General features: G+C 39.7%; 1 protein-coding gene across 1 annotated transcript in view; it reads left to right on the forward strand.

Moving 5' to 3' along the window:
- Positions 1-25109, forward strand: part of RASGEF1B (RasGEF domain family member 1B) — a gene marked incomplete at both ends in the record, with an annotated part of 591784 nt that overhangs the window by 107019 nt on the left and 459656 nt on the right. Inside the window, one exon of the mRNA XM_084232971.1 lies at positions 24008-24055. Within this exon, the coding sequence (XP_084089097.1) occupies positions 24008-24055 (48 nt within the window). The remainder of the gene's footprint in view (positions 1-24007; positions 24056-25109) is intronic.

Below are 25109 nucleotides of genomic sequence, written 5' to 3' on the forward strand. Positions count from 1 at the left end.
GATATTATCATATGGTTTTTATATTTCTTTTTGTTGATGTGTTGGATAATGTTGATTGATTTTCTGATGTTAAACCATCCTTGTGTCCCTGGAATGAATCCTACTTGGTCGTGGTGAATTATCTTATGGATACATTGTTGGATTCTGATGGCTAAAATTTTATTGAGGATTTTTGCATCAGTGTTCATTAGGGGGATTGGCCTGTAGTTTTCCTTTTTTGTGTTGTCCTTGTTCGGTTTTGGTATTAGTGTAATGTTGGCTTCATAGAACGTGTTTGGTATTGTCCCTTCCTTCTCAATTTTTTGGAAGAGTTTGTGAAGGATAGGCACTAATTCGTCTCTGAATGTTTGGTAGAATTCATTTGTAAATCCATCAGGTCCTGGGCTTTTGTTTTTGGGGAGGTTTTTGATTACCATTTCAATTTCGCTAATTGTAATTGGTCTGTTTAGGTGTTCTATTTCTTCTTTATCTAGCTTTGGGTGATTGTAGAGTTGTAGTAATTTGTCCATCTCCTCTAGATTGTTAAACGTGTTTCCATATAACTGTTCATAGAAGTTACTGATTATTCTTTTGATTTCTGCTGTGTCCGTTGTGATTTCTCCTCTTTCATTGATGATCCTGTTTATTTGTGCTTTCTCCCTTTTTTCCTTTGTGAGCCTGGCTAGGGGTTTGTCTATTTTATTTATTTTTTCAAAGAACCAGCTCTTGGTTTCATTGATCTTTTGGATTTTTTTTTAGTTTCAATTTCATTTATTTCTGCTTTGGTTTTTATTATTTCTTTTCTTCTACTGGTTTTGGGGTTTTTTTGTTGTTCTTTTTCTAGATCTTTGAGCTTCAAGATTAGGTTGTTTCTTTGAGTTCTTTCTTGTTTCTTGATGTGAGCTTCTATTGCTATATATTTTCCTCTTATTACTGCTTTTGCTGCATCCCATACATTTAGGATATTGGTGTCCTCCTTGTCGTTCAATTCAAAAAATTTTTTAATTTCTTCTTTGATCTCCTCATTAGTCCAGTGGTCTTCCAGTAGTGTGGTTTTTAATCTCCATGAGGTAGGAAAGTTCCTTGCCTTCTTTTTATTGTTTATTTCTAGTTTGATGCCTTCATGGTCAGAAAAGATGGTTGATATGATTTCAATCTTGGTGTATCTGTTGATGTTTGTCTTGTGCCCCAGTATGTGATCGATCCTGGAGAATGATCCGTGTGTGCTTGAGAAAAATGTGTACTCCGTTTTTTTGGGGTTTAGTGTTCTATAGATGTCTGTTAAGCCCAATTGCTCTAGGTCCTTATTTAGAGCTTTGGTTTCTTTACTTATTTTTTGTCTTGTTGATCTATCCATTGTTGATAGTGGTGTGTTGAAGTCTCCCACTACATATGTGTTTTCTCTGATGTCTGTTTTCAGAGAGGACAACAGTTGTCTGATATATTTTGGTGCTCCTTCGTTTGGTGAGTATATGTTAATGAGTGTTATTTCTTCTTGAAGTATTGTCCCCTTGATCATAATGTAGTGACCATTGGGGTCTCTTTTTATCTTTTTGAGTTTGAAATCTGTTTTATCTGATATAAGTATAGCTGTTCCTGCTTTCTTTTTTGGTCCATTTGCTTGTAGGATTGTTTTCCATCCTTTAACTTTGAGCCTATTTTTATCTTTTGTAGCTAAATGTGTTTCCTGGAGACAGCAAAAGGTTGGGTTTTGTTTCTTAATCCAGGCTGCAACTCTGTGTCTTTTTATTGAAGAGTTTAGTCCATTTACATTTAGAGTTAATATTGATATGTTAACATCTGTATTTGCCATTGTGTTTGTCTTTCCTTTGATTTTATTTATTTATTCTTTTAATAACTTTTTTTTTTTTTTGGCCTTCTTTCATTTTTATTCGTCCCTCTGAGGTTCTGGCTTTAGGACTCCTTGTAGTATTTTTTGGAGTGGGCGTTTAGTTGCAATGAAATTCCGGAGTTTCTGTTTGTCTGGGAAGGTCCATATTCTTTCTTCAAAGAGGAAGGAGAGCTTTGCAGGATAGAGTATTCTTGGTTGGCATCTGTTTTCTTGGAGTCTGTTGACTATGTCCGTCCACTCTCTCCTTGCCCGTAGTGTTTCTTCGGAGAAGTCTGATGTCAACCTGATTGGCTTTCCTTTGAATGTTATCTGTTTCTTCCCTCTTGCCAGCTTCATTATTTTTTCCTTGTCCTGGATTCTTGGGAGCTTTACTATTATGTGTCTTGCTGTATTTTTCCTTTCGTCGTGGAAGTTTGGTGTTCTTCTTGCTTCTTGTATATCAATTTTCAGCTCCTTCTTCACATTTGGGAAGTTCTCTTCAATTATCTCTTTGAATATTTTCTCTGTTCCTACATCTCTCTCCTCTCCTTCTGGTATTCTTATAACTCTTATATTTCCTTTCCTCATGGAGTCAGATAGTTCCCGAAGTCTTTCTTCATTCTTTTTCCTTCGTACTTCTCTTTCCTTTTCTGTTTTGGTTCTTTTTATTTCTGTGTCTTCAAGAGTACTTATTCGTTCTTCCATTTCATCAATTCTGCTTTCATTGCTTTTCCCAGAATTCTTTAGTTCTTCCATTAATTCTTTGATCTCCTGCATTTCCTTTACTTCCCTCTTTAGGGACTCAATTTCATTCTTCTGATCGTTGATTATTTTTCCCTTATCATTGTTTTCCTTTATGACTTCTGTCAGTTTTTTAATCATGGCGATTTTAAATTCTCTTTCTGGAAGGCTCAGAAGTTCTTCCAAGTTACTGTCGTTGCAAATCTGGGGGCTGGTTTTCTTTTTGTGGTGTGCTTTTTCTCTGGAGAGTTGCTAGGTTGCGTGTGGTTCTTCCTCTCCCTACTGTCTGTTTTCTAATTTGCCGTATGCATTGGGACACTGTGTTGTTGGGACTGGCCGGCATCTTGGGTGGGCTTCTCTGCTCCCCTCTGGTTCCTCCAGGAGTCATCTGTCAGTTTCAAGCAGTCTTTACTGGAGAAAGGTCCCTGTTCTAAAATGCCCATGTGGGGACACACTCCCCTGTGAGCCTGGTCTGCCCCGGCGGTGGGTTCCTGCTCCCCCTCTGGGCTTGGACTGCAGGCCAGAGGGGGTCTGGCGTGGGCGAACTTCCCCCGCTCACCTCTGGCTCCTGAGGAAGCCTTCTGCAGGTAGTCTTTACTGAAGAAATGTCCCTGTTCTAAAATGGTGATGTGGGACACACTCCCTGCGCGTCCGGTCTCAGGCACACTCTTCTCCGCGCCTGGTCTGCCCCGGCTGTGGGTGCTCGCTCTCCCTGTGGGCTCAGACTACTTGTTCGGAAGGGGCCCGGTGTGGGCTAACTCCCCAGCTGGCCACTAGCTCCTTCAGGAGCCTGTGCTGGCTTCAAGACGCTAGGTGGCGCCAGAGATCTCTCCTAGAGCCCTTGGGGAGCTGATTTTCCACCCCGTGGGACAGGGAGCAGAGCGGGGATGGTAGGGTACACCTCAACAGCTTTGGGGTGCTGTGTCTGCATTGTGCCCCACAGTCGTGGGGAACCCACGCCCCTAATTTCGTGCCCCGGGTCTCAGTTCCAAAGCCCTCAGTTCCAGGACGCAGGCTGTAGCCCAGATCAGTGGCGCGGGAATGGCGCCTTTTGAATCCCGCTCCCCTGCCTGGGCGCCTGGTTCCTGCTCACTCAGGGAGGGCCTCCGCGCGTCTCCCTGCAAGCCTAGGTCGCAGGCGCGGGGACCTGGGCAGCTGCGATCCGATCTGGATCTGCGTTTGCTTTTCAACCACACTGCTTTTCAGCGCGATCCGTGCGCTTTTCCGCGCAATCCGGATCCGCGTCTGCTTTTCCAGCGCGCTGCTTTCCGCGCAAGCTTACCAGGCGGCCGGGGCTGTGTGCTGGTGCTGGTCTCCTCCTGGGGGGCGGGGCTCTCTTTAATGGCTCCTGGAGCTCACCTCCACGGTGGATCCTGCAGGGTTCTCCCGTTCACGGGGTGTGGTGGCTGCAATAGTTCCTTTCCACTCACAGTCCCGCTTGCTGCGTCCTTTGTTCTTGTTGGCCGTTTTGGTTTGTTGTTTCCCTCCTCTCTGCCGGTTGGAGAGTGCCGCCTCTGTGGGCGGGGGAGGGGAGCAGGGTTCTGCGCTTTCCTCCCTTCTGGTCCTCTTTTATGGCCACTTTCTTCTTCGGGCAGTTTGCTGGAGTCACCCGTTTATCTTCCATGTCCCAGTTCTCACTGGGACCTGCCGCTTTTCCTCCCTATTAACTTTTTTTTAATGGGAGATCTTACTCGCAGCGTCTCCTCGCCGCCATGTTGCTCCGCCCCCCTGCTCCAGTCTTTCACTTTAAGTCTGCGTCTGTCTTTTGATGTGATGTGAGACTCTTTTGTGCATAATAAAGATGGGTCATGATTTTTTTTAACCAGTTTGCCATTCAGTATCTTTTGCTTGATAAGCTCAGGCCATTCACATGTAGGGTAATTATTGCTACGAGGCTTGTTACTGCCATTCTGTCTTCTGTTTTTTGGTTGTTTTATCTTTCTGTTGTTTCTTTTTCCATGTATTTTAATTTGCCTTCTCATTTGAATTGCTTTCTAGGTGTTCTGTTTTTTTACTTCTCTTTCTAACTATCTTTGCTTCATAATTTTGTTTTGTGGGTACCATGAGAGTTGTATTAAACTTTCTGTATCTTAAATGGTCTTATTGTGTGTGCTGGTATCTAGTCATTGTCATTTTGACTATACAGATTCTGTCCTTTTTTTCCTTCACTTTAGTGTTTTGTTGTTGTTCCATGTCGTTTTTATGTTTCTTATTCAGTGTTACTGTTTATCACAATCCATTGATGCTGGTGATGAGCTGATGAAATATATCTGTGGGTTATGGTTGCTTTTTTAGTTGTACTTGAGGGAGAGGTTTGCAAGGAGACAGCTATTTTACTATGTCTTGGCTCCTTATACCCTTAATAGGTTATTATGATCTATATTTGGTTATGTAATGAGAAACAGTATTAATTCCTACATTTTAGAAACCCCTTCGTTTATTAAGTTTCACAAGGCAAGCCATGAAAAACAGAGCTAGAGCTGAAATAACTTTAACCATTTATAAAACAGGAGAAATAAATAAGGATTAAGGCAAGCAACCATAATTTACCAAATATTATGTTCAAAAGATAGTCTGCCTATTGTCTCTCCCCCTGGGATATCTCACAGTATCTCAAAAGTAACATATCCTAAATGAAACTTCCTTTTTTTCTACAAACTTTCCCCCATCTTCAATATACCCCATTTCCACAAATGGCACCCGTATTCCCAATTGTTCATCCAATACCCTATTAATTATTCCAGATATTCCTCTTATACTACAATGTGTAAGTTTGTTCTGCTAATTCTGAAATATCTTGAATCTGTCAATGTTATCCATGGGCATTGGTGCTTTCTTATTCTAAGACATCCTTTTTTATTTTTGGTTTTTAAATTTTATATATTTTTACATCATTTTTCATTTTTGTACAATGTATGCATTTTCATCTTGGTTATAGTCCCCATACAATTCCCACCACCCTTATTTTGATCCTATTCCCTTCTCCCCTGCCCCCCGTGGTGTGTCTCTCTGGTTTATAGTTGCTTGTTGATTTTGATTTTTACTTTATTACAACTAGTCTTTTCCCTGATCCCTTATTTAGGTTTTCTAAATTCCTGCTATGAGTGAGACCATCAGATATTTTCCCTTTTCTTTCTGGCTTATTTCACTGATCCCTTCCAGCTCCATCCTTGTTGCTGCAAATGGCATGAGTTTATCTTTTTTGATTGCTGAGTAATATTCCATTGTGTATATATATCACAACTTCTTGCTCCAGTCATCTATTTTTGGGCATTTGGGTTCTAAGACATTCTTATTGTTCACCTGTACTGTCACAGAGTCTATTAATACTGGTTTCCCTTCTTCTACACTTGTTTCCTCCCATCCATTATCCACCCAGAGAGAGGAGTGATTCTCAAAAAAATTTTTAGACCATTTTATTCCCCTTCATAATTTATCAATACCTTTCCATTTTACTAGAAGTAAAGCCAAAATCTTGATGATAGGCTACAAGGTCTTACATAATATATCTCTTACCTCCTTTCTCAATTGCTTGCTTTCTGTTTTCCAGCCAACACCATTCAGTTTTTTTTTTTTTTTAACACATTTTGCACTACCTTCAGCCTCTGCTGTGGCTGTGCATGACATTGTTCACATGGCCTGCTGCTTTCCATGCTGTAGGTGTTGGCTCAGGAGTTAGCTCGTCAGAGAGGCCTCTCTTATTGGTATCTCCTATTATTCTCTTTCTCAATTTTTTGCTTGTTTCATGAATAACACATATCATGAATATGTAATTATTTTTCTCTTCCCAAGTGGTATGTTAACTCTGTGAGAACAAAGGCAATTTCTCTTTATCAAAATTCCTTGCTCGGTGGCTTGCACACTGATAGGTAACTAGTAAATTGCTTGTTGAATGAGTCATCTTGGAACTCACTGTCTCACAAAACTTTTAAAAATAATACTTGATTTCCATGGTGCCTTATAAAAGCCCATTAATTTTAAGTATGTAATTTACAAATGGCAATAAGGATTAGTGACTTGAGTTAGGGCTCTAAAAGCAGAGGCTAATATGTGAGACTCAAGAAAAGGAGATGGAAAAAAAGATAGAATCTCAGTTTTTTATATAAAGCCTTAGCTATAGGTAAATTATAAATCTGAGAAAGTTTGTTGTCAACATTTTTGTATTTTTTCACTCCTGCAGCTTTCTTTATTTTGTAAGGGACAGAGACCCATTCAGGAAAAGTCAAGAAAAAGGCGATTATATAGTGGGCAACCATGGACAGGAACTAGATCTCACAGAAATAGAAACTGAAAGTCATTGAGAATAAAGATATCGCTCTCTTTTCTCTCTCTCTCTCTCTCTCTCACATTTCCTTTTTTTTTTTTTTTTAAAGATTTTATTTATTTATTTATACAAGCACTGGGTACAGTCAGAAGTGCGGGAGGGTGAGAGAATTCACCAGAGCCAGGGCGGGAACAGAACAGGCAGAAGGATCGAAGGACACTGCTGAGGGGAGCAGCGGGCGGCAGGAGAGGTCTGCGCACCATGAGGGACCCTCACCCAGCAGTTGGGGATGGAACCGACTCTGCAGAGGCAGCGGGCAGCTTCGCAACCCAGCACTCAACCGCTGCGCCACCAGGGAGGCCCTCTCTCATTTCCTTTTTCTTCCCTTTCCTCTCCCATACCCTGCTGTGTCTTTCTCACTTAAGAAACCGGTGATTTTTCTCCTGGGGGTCCTGCTGTTCTCTGTCCTATGTTCTGCTCTCTGTTGTCTGGTTTACCTTACTTACTTGGTTTTTCAAAAAGTTTTTATGGCTGACACTATCTAGGACCCTTACATTACAATTCTTAACTTTACTTCACAGTTCTAATTACCTCAGATTTTCACCCATTTCTGAATCTTACCAGAGAGATAGTACTGACCCTCTTCATCAATCTGAACCAGGTTATAGACTGCTTTCCAGTTTATTTCATTTCCATTGGATCAGTTTGTGTATATTTAAAACAATTGTCTGTGCCTGAGGTGAGGAGTGAGATCATGTGATGGGAACATGGTCATGGAGATAGCAGGTATTGTGAGTTAGTGGCATTATCCACGAGTTAGTGCATATTCATGCACAAGAAAGAGTTACGTCTTCAATAAACAATGTCTCAGTTCATGTCTTCTACCCAGCTTAGTATCTCCCTTACTCTGATCCAGGCATTTATCCTAAAGCCCCATCCTAAACTCTATCCAACATGATCCATAAGTATCTAGTTAAAATCCTAAGTACGTGTGATCCATACATGTCAGGCACTGTGTTAGTCACTTGAGATATAACATTGAAGAGAATATGGTCCCCACTTTCAGGGAGCTTGTAGTCTAGTTAAAAAGATGGACCAGTATACCATCAACTATTTTTTAGTGTGTTCAACATTATTACAGATTGGTAAGACTAAAGGGCATTTTCGGAGTCCAGCAGTGAAGATTAATAATTCTACTTGAGGGAGAGCTGGATAAGACTTTATAGAATACCTGACAGTGCAAGTGGGTTTTGAAAGATGATTTGGAGTTGAGAAGGGATGAAGGCATTAGCAAAGTCTCAGAATTGTAAGTTACAGCTGATTCTGTGTGATGCATGAAGTACTTGGGAGTAAGGATTCTTCTGAGCTGTGGGCTGGAAAGATGAAGTGGAACTCAACTACTGTCAGCTACAGAAATAGGTAGTCAAGGATTCACATAGTTATGGAAAAAGATGTGTGTGAGAGAGAAAGATGTGGGCAAGGCAAATTAGGCACTGACACATTCCATATACGTTTTTGCTTAAATTTTATATTAGAAGTACAGGGCCATTTTTGTCAATTTGATTTCATAACATTTACAGAATATCTAGTGTATGTTAAAAGAGAGCTCAGAAAAGACTTCTATTTATATGGTCATAGGTAAACTCATGGGTATGGATGATATCTCCCAGGAAAACCATGCAGAGAAAAAAATGACCTGGTGTTGGTGGTGGAGAAAGGACCGATAACTGAAAGGTTATCCCCAATAGTATAATAGACAAAGTAGAAGGAGAACTAGGGGACGGTAGAAGTAGAGGCCAAGGGAAAAGACTTAGGAAAACAAGATTGGTAGGCAGTGTCAGGAGTTGTCAGAAGGCCAGATAAGATTGAAGATCACTATTTAGCATTTAGGAAGATTGTTGAGAGTGGGATATGGAGAAAAGCATCATTGGGGGATAAGAGGGATAGAAGATAGCAGGTGGTCATCTCCTAATTTCACCTAGAGCTGACCCTCCATAGGAATCTCATTGAAGTCAGTTTGAATACTTTGTTAGCAGCTCTTGGAAAAGGTTAATTGAGGAAGGAGATTGAAGCTCTTGGCTTAAATGAAGGTTCTGGGTTATTTATGGATTTAATTTATCCCTGTGATCCATGTCCCCAGTTGACTCAGGCTATCAAGAGTTAGCTGCATTCTTTTCTTGAAAAAGTAGGAAGAATATTTAATTGTAACTGAGTTGTGCTAATAGAGATTTTAATAAAACTGGGCTGAGCTGAGGTTGGGAGGTTGCATAAGCAATTGGAAAATGAACATTCCTTTGGGTGTACTCTGTGCATTGGCATAATTCTTTGTGCTGAAATATAGTATTTAATCCAAAGGGCTCCCAGGATTTTCATAAATGCACTTTAATTTAAAGTCCATGCAAACACATAGAGTACATAAACATACTTTTCTGGGAATTTTAAACCTCCTTCTAACTTAGTTCAACTTAAAAGCAAATCTTTGATAAATTTGATAGCATGATCATTTAAATTAGTTTCCTTTTAATGGAATTCAAGGTAAAGACTACTGCTGAAACTTGTCTCCTTCCCTCCCCACCCCCCCATATGCACAGTCTTTCTTTGAGGATAAGCAAGAGGCCTCAAAAAGTGAAACTAGAATTCATCGCAACAAACAGATTACAGAGGAGAAATGGCTTGTCCAAGGTGCCTAAATGTTTCATTCTAGAACTAGGGAAAGAACAGAGTAGGGTACTTGCTGTAGAACAAAAGCCACCTTATTACGAATGCTAGCCATTAAAAGCATGAATCAAATCTACCCTCTTCTTGTTGTGCTTTAGACCTCTTTAATACTGCCAGAATTTTCTTCCCACAGCCAAATCGGATTGTCATTCCTCTTATGGAACAGTCTTCCATGACTCCACATTGCATATGGGATAAAGTCCAGACTGCTTTGAATAATAACTAGAACTCTACCTGCTTTTCTGGTTCTACCATTCAGATATATTTAAACATGTGCAGTCCCAGATTCATGATCTCATCCTCCAAAATCAGCCTCCACCTCCCAGAAGACTTCCCACAACTTCTGCCTTGTGCTCCCATTTTAGGAGGTTGTATTTCTCCAACCTCCAATATTGTGTTGCAATATCTACCACATTGATTGGCAGTCATTTGCTTATATGTTTAACTGTTTGATTAGGAGATCTTTGCATTAGAGAATGTCTTGCTCATGTGTACATCCTGAGTGCACAATACCTAGAATGTGTGTGTTCAGTGAATGCTTATGAAAATGAATCGAACAATTAAAGTTACAAATCCAGATAGTTTCAGGCCTTCAATAGAACATTTAAGTGAGATTATTCTTGAGTCCTTACCATTTCCAAATGGGCTTACTTTGTCTACCTCTTCTATTTGTTCTTCATATTCTTATAGAAAAATTTGTTGACACATTGTTCCCTAGGGTCAGTGTATGTGCTTATTCCTGTTTGTGGCATTATCATTGGTTGGCACGTCCCTCCTTGTTTAGAAGTTATTGACTGCCTGACATTACAATGAACTCTGTTTTTTTTTTTTTTTAATTAACGATATGCCATTATTTTATATCCTTGTTTGTTTTCTTACAATATAGGTTTTCTCCCCACAGGTGTGGTCACTATAGTTTTCCCATCACCAAAGCACCCATAGTCCTCCACCATAGTCCATTATGTTCTCCCCCCAACCCTGTTTCCTCCCTTCCTGGCATTCAAGATCAGCTTTCAAGGCTCGGTTTTAAAGTTTGTCTTTGTCTGATCCTTTGTTTGGTTTCTCTAGATTCCACATATAAGCGAAACCATCTGGTATTTATCCTTCTGAGCTCTTGAGCTCTGATCTTTACCTTCCTAAGTAGGACTTCACTGTTCTAGGCCCCCTCAAGTCCTACTTGGATTTGCATCATTTTTTAACCCTATAATCCCAGTTGTCCTTATCATCTTAGTACTTCATATAGGTATTGCATGTTTGATACTTAATATATACTGTCTTTTATGGTTACTTTTTATTCTGGGCATAATTCACACTGATCCAACTAAATTATAAGTCACTTGAGGGCAGGCATTATATTTCAGTCCCTCAATTTAAGAACTACTTAATAAATTCTGGCCAATGAGTAAGAGGACTTGGGGGACTTTCCTGGTGAGGATCTGTGCTTACTGGTCTAGAATTAGCTGAGTGTGTTTTTGATGATGCTGATCAGGTCTGGCTGGCTGTAGCCAGGGATTCTGGGATTGAAGGATGACTTTGGGAAGTGTAATTGTGCAAGTTCATTAAAAGTATATATCCCCAGGTGGGAAGACTAGATCATGTAAAGATTTTCCCAAACTTCAGTGATTAATAGACTGAATACAAAAGCAATTAAATTTGATTGGAATGGGGAGAAGAATTTACTTGGAAGAATAGTCAGAATTTACAAAGGAAATTCTGAAAAAGTCTATTTTAGGAGATTTCTCTATCAGATCTTAAATGGCAAAGTGCTATAATAGTTAAAATATCTTAGTTCTATCATCAGATTAAAAAAATCTGTTCTTTTATATATGTTGCATGTATTTTGTGTATGTTACATATAATACTATGCTTTCATGTATACAAAATGCCTTGAACTATATCACACATATCAGTGACACCATCTGGTATGTATCTTTCTCCTTCTGAGCTCTGATCTTTACCTCCCTAAGTAGGACTTCACTATCCTAGGTGCCCTCTAGTCCTACTTGGATTCATATCCTCACATTGCTCTGAGTCTTGACTGGAGTTTGTGGCAGAAAATCCTTACTCTGCCTTTAACTTCACTTTCTCAGGACAGCAAGGAAAGAAACTAGTTTACTCTCAAAGAAAAGCATTAATAGTATTCCAAAAGATCATGGTCCTTTACATAAAAAATTATATGATTTTAGAGATAACATTTAACAGTGGCAAAGGGCAGGATTTTTGTCCTATAAGATATTGTTGAGATGATTAGTTAAAACTTGGGAAGAAAATCAATCTAAGCCATCTAATAAATACAAGTGGAAAGTATAAAAATGGAAATACAGTCCAGCACTATGAAAATAATGTGAAGTATTTTCAGACTTTAAAAGTGGGCATGGGCCTCCCTGGTTGTGCAAGGGGTTAAGCACTGTACTATTAAGCAATCCACAGCCTCTGCAGCACGAGTTCCATCCCCGCTGGCCAGGGAGCAACCCACATGGCGAGGCAGACCTCTCCTGACTCGCCCACTGCTCCCCTTAGCAGTGTATTTCAGTCGATCTGCGTGTTCTGTTCCCCACTCTGTCTCTGGTGAATCCTCTCACACACACATCCCCTATCTCTGGCCTGTACCCCAGCTCTTGTGTGCATAAATAAATAAATCTTTAAAAAAAAAATAAAAGCGGGCATACTCTACTGCTCAGGGTTTGGATAGGGCTAAAAGATGACTTTGCAGCAAGGGGAGATCTGTGAGGAGCAGGTGGCCCGGCTGTGTCTTCATGTAGCAGGTTCAGTAATGACTTGTAGAGTGTGGGACACGTGGATGTCTGAATGAATGTGTAGACTCTTCACTCTGATACTCTGTGAGAGTTCTCACCATGCGGCCTTATTTGGGCTGCCTTTGAATCTTGGAGAGAGGAGATAAAAAGCCTTCATGAGGTTATCATGTTACAGGGCAGGGAGGAGGGCACCCCAGAACGCCCAAACTTGCCCGCTCTGAATAGGTTCTGCCATCTGCTATATCAAGATGAAATATATAAGGCCTTTAATGGAAAGGAACTTTAATATAATTAGTGTGCAATACAGAAAAGACTAAAAATACAGTTTCCAAATCAAACACCCAAAGTTACCCATCTCCTGGTAGGTAAAAGTCCAAACAAACAGAATTGGCCCAGAGCAAGGCCTGAAAGCCTGCCACAAGTCTAAAGCACCTTCCAGTGGGGACCCACAGAAAAGGATCAGAAACAACCAGACAAGTCTGGGAAGAAAAGAGCAAAATAAAAACCATGATAAAAGTTGCCATCGTTAACCTTCCCCTGGGTCTCTCACCCTCCTCTGTTTCAGCCAGTCCAGGACCAAGAAGCAACTGCAGCTTCTTCACATGTCTCTCTGCTCCATGATTCTTCTTGCTCTCCATCCTCCTTTGGGTAGGGCAGGGAACCTGGAACCTCCTCTTTTCCTGGGGACCACCTTCTTACAATCAGGTGTCACTGAGACACTTCAGGTTATGCTACTCATGTTTTATGGGAAGAAGGTGCAAAAGGGGATGAGCTCTTGAGACTGAAAAAACAAACAAACAAAACTCAGGGTTATAAGATGGGTTGTGGGTTGGGGAGGGGTGCTGAATTTCTACATGCTCATTGCCCAATTAATCCTTTTCCTCTTTTTGTGGTGGCAAATAAAAGGGTTGCCTCTCAATTTCATGTCCCTTTCTGTGGCTAAAAAGATTCTAATAGACAGCTGTATGTTTCAAAGGGATTTGTTTGTCTGGATTTTGTTAGTATCACAATTTAGTGCCTACTAAGTGCCTTCAGAGAGCTATAGAGAAGAACTCTGACATAACTCTTGCCCTGGAGTTTATCATGTGAAAATATCTAGTCTTTGTTAGTACTTTCCTTGTGGCATTGTGTTTTCAGAGAGTGCTCAATATTAGACTTCTGCACATTAATTAGCCTTGGAGACATACGGATCCAGAATACATTATAGTCATTTGTCCTGGCCTTATTCATGTGCTGAATTTATCACTGTTTTATTTTGAGCATAGCTCCTTCCCCTCTCTTCTATAGAGTTATTAATAGTAATAGGAGCTTCCCTGCTTCAGTCAGCAGCATGCCTGAGAGGGATGTTCAAAAGAGATAGGAAGGATTCATCTTCCAAGTAATTTGTATGCCAGAGTACCTTTCCTTAGAGACCCTGTTCTTTGAAGCTGATGTGGTTCATGATAGGGCGGGCGTGGAGAGGTCATCTATGGCAATCAAGGTAGACAGGGACAAACTGAAGCCTAGTACTAAACACTTCTGCCCCTCACTAAAGGTGGGCCAGGTGGAAGCACCAACTGGCAGTGGGAAGAAAGAATAGGGTAGGCAGAACACAGTTTCAAGCAGTGGTAGGGTTGTCCTGGAAGAGGGTCTGAATTTAGAGAGCAGACAGAAAATCATATGGAAGATGATGTAGTGTAGTGGCTAGGAAAGGCAGCTTTTGGAAGCAACCCAAGTATTTATCAACAAATGAACGGATTAGCAAAATATGATATATATATGCAATGAAATATTGATCTTAAAAAGGAAGGAGATTCTGATGTATACTGCAATATGGATGAATCTTGAGGACATAATATTAAATGATACATGCCAATCACAATAAACCCAAATACTACGTGATTTCAATTATATGGAGTGCCTAGATTAGTCAAATTCATAAAGACAGACAGTAGGATGGTGATTCCCAGGAACTAGGGGAAATGAAGAAGGGAAGTTGTTGTTTAATGGGTATAGAGTTGAAGCTTTGCAAGATGAAAATTTTTAGATCAGTTGTATAGTAATGCTTAACATCAATGAAGTATATGGCAAAGTGTATGACAAATTTTTTATTATACGGATTTTACTACAATCAGAAATTTTTTAAAAAAGAGATGATCCAAAAGAAAAAAAAGAAGGTGTCTTTGTAGAGTGACTGGCTGAGTTCAAATTTTGGCACAGACACTGAGTGCCTTTAGGGAAACAGGTAACCTCTCTGAGCTTTGGTTTTCTTTCTAATATGGCAGTGATATGCATAGTACCTCCACTATAGCACTGTTGTAAGGAGTAAATAAGATACTATGTGCAAAGCCCAGAGCATTTAGAAGAGCACAATAGTGTTATTTTCACCAAGATTATTAAGAGAATATATGACACTTCAAGTATAAAAGAAGGTGGTTAGCTTTATTTAGGATGCCTGTGAACATTGTAAAGAAAAGAGAGCTCCAGATACCAGACTCAAATGGGGGATAGGACCTCAGTTCTTAGGGGGACCTGAAAAGAGCAATGTATGGCCTGTTGCCAGAGTAAGAAAATATTTATAGAGTAAATACCAGGGGCCGGGTGCTACCTGAAGTGTAGGGAGGCAAGACCGTTATCCTGCTCACACTGTGATGGTATATTATCAAGCTACTAAGGTGAAAATCCAGTTATCTGAATAGGGAGACACGAAGGTCCTTAGTATTAGGGGTATTGCTGAAGCTCAGTCAGTTATTAGAATTATAGCCCAAGATGAGAATTAGATTAAACTCTATTTTTCAGTCGTCAGTGACAGAAATCCCAGCTCAAACTGGCTTGAGCACAAAATTTAATTTATTGCTTTACATACTGAAAATCTGATAGTATACCTGACTTTACACATGGCTGGACCCAGGTGTTCAAATGATGCTGGGAATCTGTCTCTTGGCAATTCTTGCTTCCCTGTGTACTGGCGTCATTCTTAGGCAGATTTTCATGATTGGGGTAACATGGTCACTAATTCCCTTACAATTTATATTCTGTCAAATGACCCTTTTTTCCTCCTCCCTCTTTGTATTCCTTTTCTTCTTTCTTTTCCTTCCTTAGTTTCCCAAATTATTCCACCTATGAAATGAGGCAATGAGGTGAGCAAGCTAGGCATCTCCACTGAAGGTAGGGGTGGGGAAGCAGGGTGCACATAGCAAGGTGTTTGGGCCCTACATTGGTGAGAAGATGAGCCCGTGTGGCCTGAGCGCGAATACCAGCAGGAGGGTGGTCTCTGCATGGTGTTGGGGTTCAAGAGGAGTCATCGGGTATCTAGGTGTAGGGTTTCTCGGTATATTACGTCCAAGCCTGAGTGTGGTGAGGAGGCTGTCCATGCAGGAGGTGGCCACTGTGGGTTGTTGGACATCAGGCAGGATCAGGAGATTGTCCACAATAGAGTCTGGCCTGGCATGAAGTGTAGGAGACCAAGTGGGAGACGGGGTGTCCATGAAAGACAGTGGCCTGGAGTGAGGTGTCAGAGCCTGAGAATGGCGAGGAGACTATCCCTGTGGGGTGGACAACTTGGAGAGACAAATCAGAGGCAAGCAGGGTTTGGAGGGTGTTCACAGGATCCCCTTTCTGAACACTGTGAAAGACATGAGTTACAAATATGGAAAAGGAGAAAAACAAAATCAGCCCTGGGATATTGGATTGGAATGTAGGTATTGGCAGGAATTCATAATTTTCTTCCTAGACATTAACACATACATACACATATACAGTTAGTTATTGATAAGTATAAATATAAATGTGTTTGTATGCAGTAGATACTGATTTCTAAATATGCATGCTGTAAAAATACCATTCTTCACTAAAAGGAGCCAGCAACTCTTAGATAAATGATTGATTAAAGGGGTTGGGCAGGGAAGACACAAGATGATCCTGAAACATTTTGTGCATGGAAGTAAGGGAGGGCTCAAATGATGACAGAGCACATCAAAAGGATTCAGGAACAGTTTGAAGGGTTCCCGCTGAAATAATTTGGGCCACATCTGGAATAATTTGAGCTTCAAAATTAATAATGATAGAAGCAGGTTAATACCCACTGAGTAAAACAGGGAAGTATGAGTTGAAACTCTGCAAATAGCAAGAACTATGGTGAAGAACTATGAAGAACAGATATATAAGTGGTCTCCCCACAAAAACCTTCTCAATTACTAAGAGAAAGGAAAGGGGAGGTGATATTTCCTGAAGGAAGACTGAGGTATCCCACAGTCCCTTCAGATACATTCTCTACTCATCGTCTTCCTGTTCTGTGCACTGGGGAGCTCACTCCCTTGTCCTCTGCCTTCTACTTGGGTTGGCAATGGGCAGGGGCAGCAGGTGAGGGGAATCTGCTAGGGGATAGAGTTTTGTGACCCTGGTCTACAGAATGGCAACTGCTGGGCCCCTTCCCAGCTACAGCTCTCACTGAGCATGCATATTCCCTTCTTGGCTCTCTGGGGTCAGCAGTAATCATCCTTCTTACCTTTAGCCTGGGGTGCAACCCTTGATTTTTTTCCTTAATCCTGTTTATGTTCTGTTCCAACAACCCTTTGTTAAACTCTCTTCCAAGCACCCTATTTCCTGCTGGAGTCCTGACTGATTCAGCCCTGTAGTCTTATTGCCAGAGAGAAGGGCAGACATGAACAGCAGATGTGTCCAGGTGCCCATCTCTGTTCCCAGAGTAGAACATCTGGTTCTCTCCTCATAGACAGAATTGGGCCCACAGCCCAATTACCCAAGGGATGGGAAGAGGAATGAAATCAGAAGGCACTCAAAAAGGGTGTGACAGCATCTCAGTGACCATAGAGGAATTTTGTCTCAATCACTGATACAGATCCTCCTTAAAAAGGATGGGAATTGTATGGGGACTATAAGATGAAAATGCATACATTGTGCAAAAATGAAAAATGATATAAAAATATGTAAAAGAAAGAAAAAAGAAAAGTATGGACTCTTTAAGTTTCTGTAGAGAGTTAGATACTTTCCCTCTTCTTTAGTCACCGAGGTGGTAACACTACATAACGAAAGGCCAGGAAATCACAGGCATTTTGAATTAGACTGTCTGTGGTTTCTTACAGATAATCAGATTAATAATGAAAACGCAAGTCAGGGGAGTAGCTTCCTTCAACAATGTGCAGTCTTTTTTTTTTTTTTTTTTTAAAGATTTATTTATTTATTTACACAAGAACCAGGGTACAGGCCAGATGTGTGGGAGGGCAAGAGGATTCACCAGAGACAGAGCTGGGAACAGAACAGGCAGACTGATGAAATACACTGCTGAGGGGAGCAGCGGGTGTGGCAGGAGAGGTCTGCTGCGTCATGTGGGACCCTCGCCAGCTGGCTGGGATCGAACTGGCACTGCAGAGGCTGTGGACAGCTTCACAGGATGGCGCTCAATCACCTGTGCCACCAGGGGAGGCCCCAACAATGTGCAGTCTTAACTGTTAACATTGACAAATTATTAAGTAGCTGATATTCTTGTTTATGGAGTCTCTCGATTTCAACCATTTCTTCTTGTGCTGATCTGGAAAGTAAGCACAGGTGAGGGCATGTAGTGGGAGGCTTTCTTAATGTCAGCTCGGAAGTGTCCCTTGTTCCAGCCTCTGAATACAGGGTGATACTTATGAGTACTGTCTGCGAGAGCAGGCTGGTGCTCCCATGAGTTATTGGGTTGCTAATCACCCCATTTGCAGAGTGATCCCATTAAATTACCCCGAAGCTCCAATTAAGGGAACTCAGACAAGAGTCCATATTTAAGAGCTCTCCCTTGTCAATTTCATCCTGGTTTAAATTGAATTCTTAATGTTGGTAGAGCAAACTGAAACATTTCCTAATTCTGCTAAAAGTAATAGAGGAATAATAGATGGAGCCCCTTTTCCAGTGTGGGCAGGATCAGTGGGGGGAAAAAATAGGTATATGCTGGGAGAAATTCCTTTTGGAATACAGTGAAATTCCTTTTGGTTTCCATTAAAACCCTTCATGCATTGTATTCAATCACAAGTGCAGACTTAGATATCAGAATGCTCATTTTCATAAGTACGTTTTAAAATATAATCACATTAACCACTTTCTCTTTTGGACTTTGGCACAACTTTACAGAACATGCTGTTTTGACACTGACTTGTAACAGTTGAGGTCAAAATTCCAGGACAAATTGGCACAATTTGACTAGAGAAGAAATCGTAAATTTATTTTATAGTGTTTTCTTCTGCTGCTGCCTCTTTTTTTGAGTATATGTGCATATACGTTGGCATTGGGGGGGTATATTGAGAATTATTGAAATGTATTGAAGTCTACCATAAAATATCATCATACACCCATTTCCCAAGTTAGGTACCCCTGATTTCTAAATGTTTCTTGTGTATGTGGTACCAATTTCATAATAAAGAAATAGTCAGACCCTATTCAGAGCTGCCTGGGTGACTTGTGTCCTGCCGTAGGGAGTGGCTTACAACCTTCTTTGCTCTCCTTCAGTTCTTCCCCACTCAGTATTATAGTCCTTAGTGACTCTATTCTAACTGTTAAAGATCAGACTAAGGCTGCTGATGTACTTGGAAATCAAGGAAAGTAAAGCCATCAACTTGGGAAGCCATAGTGATGGGGGAGTGCGGATCATTTATAAGCCATCATTCATAGGCAGTGAAGACCACATCTTGAAATTTCTATAAGGCTTCTTTAGAATCCCAGAATTTCTACCTTATTTTCCACCTTCTTCAAATTAAATATGCTTTTTGATTCACACATTTGTTCAAGATTATGTGGAAAAACATTATGGTATTTTAATTCATTTTATTATTTTCTGCTTTGTATACTCATTTGTATTGTGATAATGTGCCACTTTTTTTTTTTGAAATTTCATAGAATTCCTATCATAGGTCAAGGGGGCTTTCATGTTGTAGCCTGTAAAATTATTTCTATGGGGAGAATAAGCTCTCAGTCCTTAACACCTAACTAAAGAAAAAATTTTTAGATGGTCACTAGTTTATAAGCAGGGAACTGAGTGGATAGGGTGATATGTGCAATGTAGGGGATTTTTTTTTTATTACTAGTTTCAACCTCTATTCTATCTACATAAGATTTAACAGGAGAAATACAAGAACTCATTTAATGTCAAATAGAATGTTATTTTTTAAGAAAATATTGACTTGCGCATTAGTCAGTATTGTCCAGAGAAATAGAACCAATGGGATATATATATATATATATATACACACACACACACATATATAAATGAGCCATCACAACTATTAATCTCTTTTATAAATGGCATTCTTATCCTTTAGGTCATATTTGCTATCATGACTGAGTGAGTACAAAGGTATTATCCATCAATGTTTATGGCATTTAATATGGTATAGAAACACATTTCCAAAAGTATACATAAACACTGAATTTGTGTGCTTGTTTTTAAATTGGAGAGGTTAAAGAACTGTTGCAGACCTACTTTGGGTCTAGTTTCAGTAATTTACCAACATTTAGCTGATTTCAGTTATCTTGGCTCTCCCACGAGTTCAGCCAAATTAAGAATTTTAATACCAGGCATTTAAAAGGGAAAGGATAAGGGAAAAGTGGTTTATTTATTTGGATTCTTCAAAGAGAAAGAAAGAGAATTAGCATCATTTTCCTTGCTTTCTTAATTTCATCTCAAGTTATTCTCCTTGGCAGGCAAATAGTACTTTGTGCACTATATATATATTTTAATCCCCTGGGGTGCTCATTGACACATGTAGCCACCCCAGGACTCCTACCTTGGATTTCTAGAGTTGGGTTTGATAAATGATATGGTTGATAGCCCCTTACATGATCTTTAGGAACTCCAGAGCTTGAGAGCTACTGACCCAGACATTATTCCTTAGGAAGCATGTGGTTGATGATGAATATGACTCCTTTTGATTCAACTTCATTTTGCTGGACCTCTCCTTTTTGGATCTTGACTTTTCTGGGGCGAATTTGTCAGGGTCTATAATGTCAGTTTGCTAGAACTACATAACAAAATACATAGACTAGGTGTCTTAAACAATGCCCATTTATTTTTTCACAGTTCTAGAGGCTAGAATCCAAGATCAAGATGTCAACAGGGTCAGTTTCTGGTGAGACCTCACTCCGTGGCTTTTATTTATTTATTTATTTATTTATTTTTAAAAAAGATTTATTTATTTATACATACAATCACTGGGTACAGTCAGAAGCGCTGGAGGGCGAGAGAATTCACCAGAGCCTGAGCAGGCAGAAGGACGAAGTACACTGCTGAGGGGAGCAGCAGGCGGCAGGAGAGGTCTGCGTGCCATGTGGGACCCTCCTCCGGTGGCCGGGGAGCAGCCGGGAATTGAACCGGCGCTGCAGAGGCTGCAGGCAGCTTCACAACCCAGCGCTCAACCGCTGCGCCACCAGGGAGTTCCACTCCGTGGCTTTTAGATGGCTGACTCTTTGTCTTTACATGGTCTTCCGTGTGTGTGTGTGTGTGTGTGTGTGTGTGTGTGTGTGTGTCTATCTGTCTATGTCGTCTCTGTCTTAATCTCTTGTTCTTATGACAGCAGTCATATTAGATTAGGGCCCACCTATATAAATTCATTTTACCTTCTTAACTTCTTTAAAGGCCCTCTCTCCAAATACAGTCACATGCTAAGGCACTCGGAGTTAGATCTTCAGCAAATGAATTTTGGGATAAAGAGTTGCACTGATAATCTATACGAGCCACAAAACACTGTATAAATAAGTGAAACATGAACACTGTGGATTTTTTCTTAGAAAGTTCCTTTCCTCATCGTAGCTTCTGTCCATCATAGGAAACCTACTCCTCTTTGGTCCCTTGGATTTGCTCATCTAAGCCATTAAGAGGAGGTAGGGACAGCGACAACTTGCTCTGTTTCTCCTAAGTTCCATTTCTTTTCATGTAGGAGAGTCTAGTTCCCCTTGGCTTACATGCTTTAAATGAATCAGAGTGAGATTTACAAAAGGAATCTGTGAAGCCAAAGCACTTTTCATAATTAATATTAAGATATTTTTTGCTGTTTATCTGAACTGATTATGCAAGAGCAATGGTGGCTAAAACTGCTGGTGCTTTTGCATGAATTAAAGGCAGTGATACCACCGAGCTGTACTAGTAGTCATTATAATTTTCAACTGTGCATTTGCATTGCAGGAAAAATGCCAGTTTCACTTAAATATATCCTTGATGAAGTAATAAAAAAATATAAAGTTTGCTAAATCACAACCCTTTGAACACACAACTTTTTAGTTATTCTATTTGATAAAATGAGAAATGTGAATGAAAGCACTTCTGCATTTAAATGTTTTGTGGTTAGTCTGAAGAAAAGCTTATATGCCAGCCAATTGTGGGCCAAATTCTCCTTTTTTAAAAATCATGGAACACCATTTTAACTTCAAAGAACAAGTGATAGATGAACTACTAACATTCTGAGTCATGTAGTTGGCAGACATGAGCAGAATAAATGAAATGAGACTACTGCTTCAAGAAAAGAAACAGTATTTGTTGCCCCTAATAAAATTCAAACTTTCAAGTGAAAATTAGAATTTTAGAAAACTTGTATATTAATGTAAGCTTTATAGCTTACTAGTAGTGATTCTTTTCTGCTGAGGCTGGTGATAAGTAAATTAAATCTTTTTGATGTTATATACTAAAATGTCAATATTTGGAAAACCCCCAAATATTCATTGGACCACTGTTTTTCAAATGACCAGTTCATGATACTACAAAATCATGCAGTGGTAAAATATCCATTCAAAGTACAGGATAGGCCTAAAATTGTTATGTAACATAAAAGTTTCATTTATATGATTTCAGATTGTACATTGCAACCAACCTTTAAAACTACCAACTGTCAATTTTTGGCATATCATTACCAAAGAATTTTCATAATTATTTGAACATATTATTATAAATATTTTTTACTTTTCCAGCTACCTATCTGAATGAGAATGGCATTTCTTCATTTACTTTGGCCAACCATATCATATCAAAATAGATAAAGTGAAGGGCTTCCCCTGGTGGCACAGCTGTTGAACGCTGGGTTGCGAGGCTGCCCGCAGCCTCTGCAGCACTGGTTCGATCCCCAGCCACCGGCGAGGGGCCCACAAAAAAAAAAAAAACAATATATAGATAAAGTGAAGAGACAGTTATGAGGATTTAGCTGTCTTTGGCTAGCTCAAATTAGAGATATGCAAAAATGTGAGAAAGATGACATTTTCTTACTATTTTTTTTCTGTTTAGGAATATATATAAATGCATGAAATGGGTTTATTGTTGTTATTTTAAGTGAATCAATACACATTTAAAAATTATCAGTTCTAACTTCGCATACAGTGAATGTTGGTGGATGTAACCAACATAAAAGCTGTTTGATGGCCCCAACAACTTTTAGGAGTATAAAGGAAACCTGAGACCAAAGAGTTTGAGGACTGGTGACTTAGGTAGACTTTTTTTTAGCTATGTTGTAGTAACTGTTTTGGAATTAACTTTGATTAATATTACAACAAAAGCCAAATATATTCATGATCTGAACACTAATCATAGTCAGCCTGACTTTTGCTTTTTTCTCATTGGAAGAAAAAACCTTTGGTATTTTATATCAAAATATTCTCATGCCTAGATTAATGCTTGTTTTTCCTTTCCTAATTCCAAATAAGGTTAGATAATTTGGAGTAGGTTAGCTAGAAAATAAAAAGCTCTCTGTGGGAACTAATATTTTTGAGAACTTTGTTTCAATCTGGTAAAAATGCATTTAAATTAGCAGAGCTTAAATTCTACCTTATAGAAATGCGCTTGGAAAACTTGCCGTAAATGTGCCCTTTTCTTAATTTACCCATTTTCTCTTTTTCCAGTTTATAGAGTATTTGCTTTTCTCCTCTCCTTCTTTCTTCCTTATTCTTCTATTATTCAGTGCTACATTTTTTCCCTCTGCCTTATTATAGTTAGGAGAATTTTCTCATGTGTTGGCAATTTTTGGTTTTAGCTCGTGTCCTCTAAGAAAGATGCTGAGTTGGTAAATGTGAGTAAGTCATTGACAAAGTATATGTAGGGGCCTCTTTGCATTCTCAGCTCCAAGACTTAAATCATCTTCCATTCGGTATATAAAATTCAACTGTGGAGTCTGTGCTAGAATTTCTAGAGATGGTGAAGGAAGGTTAAGAGAAATTATTTTGTCTTAAAATTTTATCTTCTAAAGAAATAACTTTGGAAAAAAGAAAGGATTTCAGAATAAGTCCTTGTAGGGTAAGTGAATGATATCAGGCTTTTCTGCCCTCCCGCCATTAGGATTGATGATGGATCCCTGCGGTCCTGAATACATGCCTGATGGCGGGCACCTGGAGTGGGGTGTGGGCCTATGTAGATGGGATTCACCTGGGATGAGACTGGGCTTATAAGGGCAGCATCATGGAGACGCTAGCAGAAGCAGAACCACGAGAGCAAAACGAATGGGCAGAAGCAGGGAAGCAGAGCAGAGACCACCAGCGGATGCTGGAGAGCCCAGATAGAGTGAAGACTTACTGGGGGCTGGGAGGCTGGGGGCCCTGCCTACCGTGTACCTGGTAAATCCCAATAAAAGCCTGAAAAGCCACTGGGGACTCTCTAGGACTCATCCTTACTCCGTCTGCTCAGGTCATAGAGATCCTGCTCCGTGTCCCTCCTGCCCCCCTACAGTCCTACTACTGTACTGTGTTCTTCATACTATTTCTTTCTCATTTTTTCTCTAGTCCAAAAGTCACTCTCGAGTTGGCCTGAAATCAAGCACCAAGCAAAAGGTATGTTTTTCGCCCCTTCTGCATTGTTCTTTTGAGAAATGTTTATTATGAGGGTGCTTTTTTATTCTGGGAAGGTAAGGATGCATCCAGAAATAAAGTATTTGGGGATTTTTACTTAGTTTGCCTTTGTAATAGTAAAACTAAAATTGGAGAGTTTCTTAACATGAAGTCAAGTGAGAGATATTCTGGAAACCCAGTGACAGAATCTGATAATTTCTCATGACTTACAAGTGATTCTGCAAGCAAGGTCAAAGATACTCTGTGTAAGATTCAACTCTTTTATTCTCTAAGCCCTTCATGGTGAAGATATTTTTTCCTATCTCAGTCCATGTTTTTGCTAAACTTCATTCTCTCAGCAACTGCTATGAAGATTAGCCCTCACCTATGACCTGTGGTGAATTGGCTAAAACATGAGCACCATGAGTCAGAAAGAATTGCTTTCAATTCCTGGTTCTGGCACTTTGCTAGCTATGAATCCTTGGCCATATTTATACGAAGATGATGGTACGTATAGTATAGTATAGTATAGTATAGTATAGTATAGTATAGTATAGTATAGTATAGTATAGTTCAAAGATAAAGTGAAATAATACACATGAAAGCATTTATATTCTGGTGCCACAAATTAGACACTAAAGTTTTTCAATTCTTCAATATTTAATTTATACTTTAGATATTCAAAACAGCAGAAAACTTGAAATTCCAGAATCTTGATCCCACACACACACATCTATTTAAATTTTGTCATTTCCTGGTGAAATGACAGTGGCATGATATATATAGATTCATTAGTATTTGGAGAAGCTCATGTTAAAAAATCATTCTAATATAGATGTTTGAACTCTTTGGTGTACTTGCCTAACCTTTTAAAATAATGGGCATATTAACCCAGAATACCTTTTTGATGTCAGTTGTTGGAGGGAAAAAACACTTCAAGGATGCAAAGCATCTAAGAGGTGCTTAAGAAGATTGAAAGAGGTAACAGCTGTGAAAGCACTTAGCCCTGTGCCTGAGCAGATAGTAGCTATTTCTTTTTTTTTTTTTTTTTTTTTTT

The sequence above is a fragment of the Talpa europaea genome, assembly GCF_964194135.1.
Source record: "Talpa europaea genome assembly, chromosome: 5".
In the NCBI taxonomy this organism is placed as follows: domain Eukaryota; kingdom Metazoa; phylum Chordata; class Mammalia; order Eulipotyphla; family Talpidae; genus Talpa; species Talpa europaea.